Source organism: Trichosurus vulpecula, chromosome 3, assembly GCF_011100635.1.
Source record: "Trichosurus vulpecula isolate mTriVul1 chromosome 3, mTriVul1.pri, whole genome shotgun sequence".
NCBI lineage: Eukaryota > Metazoa > Chordata > Mammalia > Diprotodontia > Phalangeridae > Trichosurus > Trichosurus vulpecula.
This window is the reverse complement of record NC_050575.1, coordinates 232,760,257-232,769,255: the sequence shown is the minus strand read 5'-3', so window position 1 is coordinate 232,769,255 and position 8,999 is coordinate 232,760,257. Positions and strand designations below refer to the sequence as shown.

At 37.3% G+C, this 8,999-nt stretch overlaps 1 protein-coding gene across 1 annotated transcript; it reads left to right on the top strand.

Annotated features, from left to right (window-relative positions):
• Positions 1-618: 618 nt before the first annotated feature.
• On the top strand, positions 619-978 carry LOC118840967 (small nuclear ribonucleoprotein Sm D1-like). Its single transcript, XM_036748357.1, is given in 2 exon segments — positions 619-709; positions 833-978. Coding segments are annotated over 2 exon segments (237 nt in total).
• Positions 979-8,999: the final 8,021 nt, after the last annotated feature.

Here is an 8,999-nt window from a genome sequence, read left to right as displayed (position 1 = left end):
TCTTGACCTCAAAAGAACTTGTGTTCTAATGGGGGAAGATAACTTATAAAAGGGAACTGGAAAAGGAGGGATAGTACTCCTGTGGCAGCCTAATATAGAGGCTACAAAGTGATATGGAGGCCAAAGCTCAGCTATCAGGAGACATAGTCCAGGTTAAATCTTTGAAGTCAGTCAGTAACACTTTGGGAACTTTCTAAGCCCCTAACACTTATGTTTGTTGTTCAATTGTTTCATGTTCATGTTTTTCGTGTTCATGTTCTAGTCTTCATAATTTCATTTGGGGTTTCCTTGGAAGAGATACTAGAGCGGTTTGCCATTTCCTTTTCCAGCTCATTTTACAGATGAGGAAACTGAGGCAAACAGGGCTAAATAGACTTGTTCAGGGTCATATAGCTGGTAAGTGTCTGAAGCCAGATTTGAACTCATGTCTTCCTGACTTCAGGCCCATGCTCTAGCCACTAGGCCACCTAGCTGTCCTCACACTAGTGAAAGGCACATATAAACATTAGATATGAAGTGTGAATTTAAGAAAACCAAATGAGCCCGTGTTAGCAACGTTGGGGTCAGGATTCTGAGACCCGTACAACCGAGAAGTTTGGACCTGAGGCACCGTGAAGGATGAAGCTCGTGAGATTTTTGATGAAGTTGAGTCATGAAACTGTAACCATTGAATTGAAGAATGGAACACAAGTACATGGAACAATCACAGGTGTGGATGTCAGTATGAATACACATCTTAAAGATGTGAAAATGACCCTGAAGAACAGATAGCCTGTACAATTGGAAACACTGAGTATACGAGGAAATAACATTTGGTACTTCATCCTTCCAGACAGCTTACCTCTGGATACTTTACTTGTGGATGTTGAACCAAAGGTGAAATCTAAGAAAAGGGAAGCTGTTGCAGGAAGAGGCTGAGGTTGGGGTAGAGGATGAGGACGTGGTCGTGGCAGAGGAAGAGGAGGTCCCAGACGATAACTTCTTTCATTAATACTGTTATGCATTTCCAAGAAAGTCAGGATATTTTTTGTACAGGTTTTGTTTATGATGTCAATTTTTAATAAACACATATGTGGGGAAAAAAAGAAAACTAAATATAAAAAAATGAAAATGTGTACTATGTGATTATGGGGTGAGTGTTCAGTCAAAGCTATTTATTTGGTAACAACAACCTTAGTTTACCTCTTTAAGTACTTTGGGAGTTCAAGTCCTGTTACTAAACTGAACAGTTGTGCAACTTTTATAGAAGTCTGACATTTTCACTGATTCTGAATGCCAGAAAGTGACAAAACAGATCTTCTAATCTGTTCTTTGATGCATTATATAACTTCTTTAGTTCCCTTGCCAATTTGTCTCTCCATCCAAATTTATTGCATAGTGGGATGGTCATTTTAAACTTTGGATATTTTTTCTGATACAAGTGTCAAAGAAAAAAAATATTAATGCCAGTTCTTAATCAATCAATGAGTTTTTGGGTTCATATTTGCCAGAAACAATTTTATTTGTCATTCATCTTTCAAGCCATTTCTAGTTTGGAGAGAGAAATGTCTAAACTGGCAGAGTTCCCACATACCTTCCAATATGACTCTATGACCCAAGAAGATTTCAGGTAACATGAATCACGAATAAGAAACATGTTCCAGTGTTGAGCAACTTTCACTCTTGTAACTTCTTGTTGATTCCCCCATTCCCGGAGTTAAACAAAGAGACACCCTCTCTTCCATCTACATTTCTCAATGGAAAAGGGTGAGTTCTAAGTGCTAATCACTTCACTTGGGGGAGGAGGCAATCCTTTGAACAAGTCTTAAATTTGATTTTTACCTTTAATCCATTCACCTAATGAAGAGCCTCCCTCCCTCCTCACTTAGTCTAGAGACTCTAGACCTTTCACCTAACTTTCCAAGAGGCTTCCTCCAAGAATCTGGAAAGGGCTTTAGAGAAAAATATTATTTTTTGTTTTTATTTTTTTCAGTTTTATAATAGTTGCTGTCCTTCATTCTCGAAGAGGACCAAAATGATATCACTATGCTAGAGACAAGTTACAGTGTGTCCAACTGTGGCTGATCAGACCAATATGAGTTCAGAATGCTCTGCCACAGGTCGGGCACAAAATAGTCCATGTGAATACTAGGGGTGGGTTAGCTAAATTTGCACATGTTTCTTTTGAGCTATTTCAGTTCTGCCTTGTTTATAGAGCACAACACCTTTTCTGATGAGGGCATGCTATGCTGAGCAGTCCTGTGCCAGGGTCTCCCATGTCACACAATTAGTACCAAAGTACTTAAGAAACCTTGAGAGTGTGCTTGTATCGCTTTTTCTGACCACCATATGAGTGCTTACCCTGTGTGAGTTCTCCATAAAATAGTCTTTTTGGCAAGTGTACATACATTTGCATTTGAACAATGTGACCAACACATCAGAGTTGTGCTCTCTTCAGTAGAGTTTTATGAAACTTTTTAAATAGGCTACCACACAAGCTACCTGACCTTCCAATAATTTTTTACTCTGTTACATGTATCCTCATGGTTTTTAGGCGTTTGCTTGAGATTACAAAGTACTGGAAAGATACTTGACCTTACTACAATGTAGAACACTTCCTATGGTAACAAAAAAAATGATATTTGTATCTTCTCTGAACAATGATTTCTGATGAAAAGAAAGCTTATGAAATGGACTAGGCTGAGGTCCCAGAGAATTAAATCTGTTTATTCATTATATTGGTTGAATAAATGTCATTTACCCTGACAGAGTTCTGCAGATGAACACTAAAAATGTCTGAGCTATGAGATACTTGTTTTCCAAGGTCCCTTCAAGCTCTGATCCTCTGGTTTTGTCTACCATGGCATCCTGTTCTCTCTATTCAACTTCCCATACTCTAGGGAAAATGCAAAATTTATTGAGTCTCTTAAAGAGGCAGGCAAAACATACTTCCTGAGAAAGAGGCAGTGTGGTTCAGTGGAAAGTACACTGGATTTGGTGTAAGAGCACCTGTGTTTGAATGCCTCTTCAGTTTATTGGCACTGACTACATGGGTGACCTTGGGCAAATCATTTATCTTCTCTGGGTCTTAGTTCTCTCACTAGGTTGGACTAAGTGATCTTCAAGGTCACTTCTAGCTCTAAGTCTATGATTCTAAGCAGCCTCTGCTGTATTCTCTTCCATGAAAGTTCCTCCTTGAAAGTAAAGAGGACGATGCATGAATTTGATCTCTTTTCACTAAGAAAGTTTGATAAGACCCCCCAAATTTTAAGTATTCCCTTTGCATCTTCACTTTAAGATCTTACCTTTGGAACAGCTAACAATAATAATAACTGAGGGGCCTTAGACGATCTGATAAGAATTTCTTCAGCCTCCCTTGTCTATTCTTCCAGACTTCAGGTCCCCCCATATCCCCCATTTCCTTTCTGTCTCAGAAAAAGAGATATTCCCAATCCTTGTTAAAAACTAATCTTCCCCTTCTTTTATTCTATTCTTTCCTGCCTCCTAAGATCCTTGGTCAAGCAGTTCCCTCCTTCCCCACATATTTTTAGTCTCTCTACATGGGCACCTTTATATCTACCATAACCATGCTCAGATCTTTCCAATATCCCCCACCAAAACAAACCCCTAACAAAAATCCACTCTCCTGGGATATTCTACATCATCTCGCTACTGTCTTATCACTGTCCTTTCTTTAACTTGAAAAGAAGTGACTTCTTGAAAAAACTTCTTGAAAAATGGTCTACACTTGTTGCTTCTTGCTCCCTCATCACCTAATTAACCTAATTCAATCTAGCTTCATTCCCCGCCACTCTACTGAAACTGTTCCGTCAAAAGGGTCAATAAACTTCCCCCAAAAATTTCATTGGTGCTTTTTTGTTTGTTTTACCTCATAATTATTTCTTCATCTACGCTTCCAGGTCCCTCACAAGCCTTCCTTGTGACAGACTAAAATAGTTAAGCAAAACTAAGTAATGCTGTAGCTCTGACAGCACATTAGCTGTCTATAGCATTCTATCATAATCCCCCGATTGCAAGCAAACAGAGGAAGGAGGCGCATCTTCTCATCTTTTCTTTTTTTGCAACTCTTCAGATTTCCAGAGCTGATACTGGTCATTATAATTATACAGTTCTCACCTTGGTTCTATTGTTCTTTTCGTTTGCATTACTCATCTCATTGCGCATATCATTTTGCTGGTTCTACTTTCTTCACTTTGCATCAGTTCATACAAATATCCCCATGTTTCTCTGAACGCCTTATATTCTTTTTAAAAATTGTCTTACTAATGTTACGTTTTACACTACTGTCACTTCCTAGTGACTCCCACACCAATAGAACATTCCTGTAACAAATAAACAGAATTAAGAACAGATCAACACTTAAACCATCCTTGAAAATGTATGCCTTATTCCAAACCTCATTATGACTCAGTCCAATCTACCTTTTTGATAAGCAGTGGGAGGTGTATTTTCTCTCAGTCTTGTGAAATCATGGTTTCTCATTGCATTCTTCAAAGTTCTGAAGTCTTTCAATGTTTTCTTTTATATCATTGTGCTTGTGTGAATTGTTCTGCTGATTCTATTTATTTCTCTCCGAACTAGTTCATTCTTTACATTCATCATTTCTTATGGCATAATAATATTCTATTGTATTTATTTACAAAATCTTACTCAGCCATTTCTCCAATATCAGAGGCAGCTAGGTGGCCCAGTGGATAAAGCATTGGATCTGGTCAAGAGGACCTGAGGTCAAATCTGGTCTTAGACACTTACAAGTTATATGACCCTGGGCAAGTCATTTAACTTCAGTCTGCCTCAGTTTCCTTAACTGTAAAATGGGTATCTTAATGTAACCTACCTTCCAGGGTTGTTGCAAGGAAGAAATGAGATAATATTTGTAAATCACTTAGCACAGAGCCTGACATATAGTAGATACTTAATAAATGTTTATTCCTTTCCTCCCAATATGTTGGGTGGCACACTCCTACTAATAGTGCTGCTATGAATAGTTTGGTTAGTATGAGAGCTTTCTTTTTGTTATCAATTAACTTTTATTCAACAAACATATATTTGTAAAGAGCTTTGCAAATTGTAAATGTCTGATAATTAATAATATCTAGAATCTATATAGCGATGTTAATTTTTTCTTATTGTTAATAATAACTGGCATTTATGTAGCAACATTAATAAGTGTTTTATATTATTGTCATTAATGATAACTAGCACTTATATAGTGCTTTAAGACAGTCTCTGTCACAAGGAGCTTACAATCTAATAGGGAAAACAACATGCAAATAACTATATACAAAGCAAGTTATGTAAAGGATAAATAGGAAATAATTAAACATGGAAATACACTGGAGGTGAGGAAGGCTTCCTGTAGAAGATGGAATTTTAGTTTGTACTTAAAGGAAGCCTGGGAGGTTAGTAATTGGGGAGAGAGCATGTGTGATAGCCAGAGAAAATGCCTGAAGCTGAAAATGGAGTATTACATTGGGGAAACAACCAGGAGATCAGTGTCCCTGGATGGAAGAGTATGTGTTGGGGAGTAAGGTGTAAGACTGGAAAGATATGACGGAGCTAGATTTTGAAAAGCTGTAAATGCCAAACAGAGCATTTTGTATTAGCTCCTGGAGGCAATAGAAAACCACAGAGTTTATTGAGTATGGGGTGATGTGATCAGACCTGTTTTTTAAGAAAATCACTTTAATGACTGAATGGAGAATGGATCATCTCATAGGATTTCTTTTCACACATTTTGCTTTGTACTGCTCACCTTTCTCTATCAATCGCCCCCTCCCCTCCCCCACCTTGCCACTGCCCCTTTATGCTTTTATTAACATCATTAGATTGTGAGCTCTTTGATGTTGGGGATTGTCTTTTGCCTTCTTTTGTATCCCCAGTGCTTAGCCCACTTCCTGACACACAGTAGATGCTTAATAAATGTTTATTGACTTTAATGACTGATCTCTTCATCCTGGGGCCCAGGATGATCTTTTCTCCACTGATATTTTTTAATCTTTATCTGTCTTTCTTTAAAATTCCAACTCAAATGCCAGCCCATTAAGCCTTTCCTGGTTTCCCAAATAATAATGATGTTACCCTGCTCTTGGAAACTCCTATAGTATTTTGATTGTCCCTTCTCCCACACATGTATGCATTTTACAGAATAGAGAAGACTGGAGATGAAAGACTGAAGAAAGTTCCATCAGATTGTCTAAGCCTTCTCAGTTATTATGGTTAGCTGTGCCAAAGATAGATCTTAAGATGAAGATCTAAAGGGAATATTTAAAATTATTTGGGTCTTAGCAAATTTCCTTAGTGAAAAGAAATGTAATACATGCATTTTCCTCTTTACATTTCTTTCCAGGGTAGAACTTGTATGAAGGCAGAGAACACAACAGAGGCTGCTTAGAATCATAGATTTAGAATTGGAAGTGACCTTGAAGGTCATCTGGTCCAATTCTCTTATGAGAGAGAGAGAGAGAGAGAGAGAAAGAAACTAAGGCCCAGAGAAGTTAAATGATTTGCCTAAGGTCAAACACATGGTAAATTATAGTAAGTTGAATTGGCATTCAAACGTAGGTGCTCTTACAACAAATCCAGTGTTCTTTCCACTGAACCACACTGCCTCTTTCTCTGGAGGTATGCTATTGAATTATATTTATTTCTTCATAGCCTTTGTGTTGTTGTTTATATTATTTGTATCAAACGCCCTTATATCATCCTCATTTTGTACCAATCCTTTCCCCTTCCTAGACTACAAGTCCCGTGAGGGAAGGGATTATGTCTTATTTAAAATTTTTTTTAATTTCTTTCAGAGAAGAGGACACTCCACTGTGCATATTAGGTAATTAATAAACATTGGTTGAATTAACTTCAACAACAACAAGAATACCACCTTTATATACATAGCATTGTCAATTCAACAAACCTTTATTTGTAAATTGTGTAATCACATAACATTTGAACTTGTCAGCCACTCACTGTGATAGATAGAGTCAACATTACCTTCATTTTACAGATACGGGAACTAAGGATGGAGCAGCTGTGACTTGCCCAATTTTATCCAGCTATTAAGCTAAAGAGGTGGAATGAAAATATGTGTCCCATGACTCCGTGTCTAGTAATCTTTTCATAATCCCACTGCTGATTTTTTAAAATGTTAGAATAAGTCAATGTTCCTGGAAGAAGGAGATGTGATTTAATGAATGGGTCATTGTACATCTAATTAGGAAACATAAAGTCTCTTCCAGATACTGTTACTCCTGTGCCAATCCAGGGCAAATTATTCAAGAACTCTATGATTGTTTTTTCATCTGCTTCCTAAATTTTTTCATGGGGATGTAATATTTATGAGGACTAATTTATGGTAATAAGAAGATTTTTTCATGGAGTTTTTCATGGTATTACATTGTAAATAAAAAGTATAACTATAGGAATGTTTTAAGTTTCTTATCTAGTCATTTTACTTTAAATATATATTTTTAAATTTTTACAGTGCTGCAAAGCCAGAATCACAATGTTAGCACTGAAATAGATCTTAGAGATTATTTTCTACACATGAGCAAAAATGGAAGGAAATGTCTATTGTTCAGACCATGATAAGTAGTTGAACAAATAATCAACAGAACTAGTTCATCAGTGTATATACCTTGGTTGCCTCACCATTTCATCTCTTTTCCTATGCTCACTACCTATCTCACTCCTTATTCTTGCCATTTCTAATTATTTGACAATTTTTGACATATTATTGACACATTTTCCTCTTATTTTCCACCATGCCACTTTTAGTTCTATAGGTTGTCTGTCTATAAATGTGTGTATTTATGTATGCTTATGTGTGTGTATGTATATATGTGTATATATGTGTATGTATGTATACATGTTTGGACAGATACTCCAAATGGAGAATGAGTTGTATCCAGAACTGAATGACAAGAGGAATTTTAGCTGGATTATCTTTGGGAAAGTACAAAGTTCTTTTAATTACTCCAGGCTTCTTTCTGAACAATGGCCATACCAACATTCTTCCAGTTTTTTTGTATGACTGTAAATCACAATGTTATAGTCCATTAAGAAATCAAATTAAGGCTTACCCAAAGGGCAGCAGAATGTCACATAATGTGTGGGAGGGGTCTGTAACACATTATGAACAAGGAACTACAAAGTAGAAGTATAAATGATGTCATCAAAGAAATGTATAAGGAGGAAAAAAGATGGCCTGATCACATGGCAAGGATAATTGATAGACATCTCATGTGCTCTGTTAATTTTCTTTTTTCCATATTTGTATTATTTATTTAATATTTTTAGTTTTCAACACTGATTTCCACAAGATTTTGAGTTACAAATTTTCTCCCCATTTCTATGCTCCCCTCCACTCCAAGAAGGTATATATTCTGATTGCCCCATTCTGCAGTCAGCCCTCCCTTCTGTCACCCCACTCCCCCCCTTATCCCCTTTCCCCTTACTTTCTTGTAGGGCAAGATAGATTTCCATGCCCCATTCCATATACATCTTATTTCCCAGTTGAATGCAAAAACAACTTTTTTGAGCATCTGCTTTTAAAACTTTGAGTTCCAAATTCTCTCCCCTCTTCCCTTCCCACCCCCTCCCTAAGAAGGCAAGCAGTCCAACATAGGCCACATATGTATCATTATGCAAAACACTTCCATAATAGTCATGTTGTGAAAGACTAACTATATTTCCATCTCTCCTACCCTGTCCCCCTTTATTCAATTTTTTCCCCTGACCCTGTTGTCCCTTTTCAAAAGTGTTTGCTTTTGATTACCTCCTCCCCCAATCTGCCCTCCCTTATATCACCCCCCCCCATCTCCTTCCTCCCTACTTTCCTGTGGGGTAAGGTAACCAATTAATGTGTATGTTATTCCCTCTTTAAGTCAAATCTAATGACAGCAAGACTTACTCATTCCCCCTCACCTGCCCCCTCTTCCCTTCCAATAGAACTGCTTTTTTGCCACTTTTATGTGGGATAATTTACCCCATTCTGTCTCCCC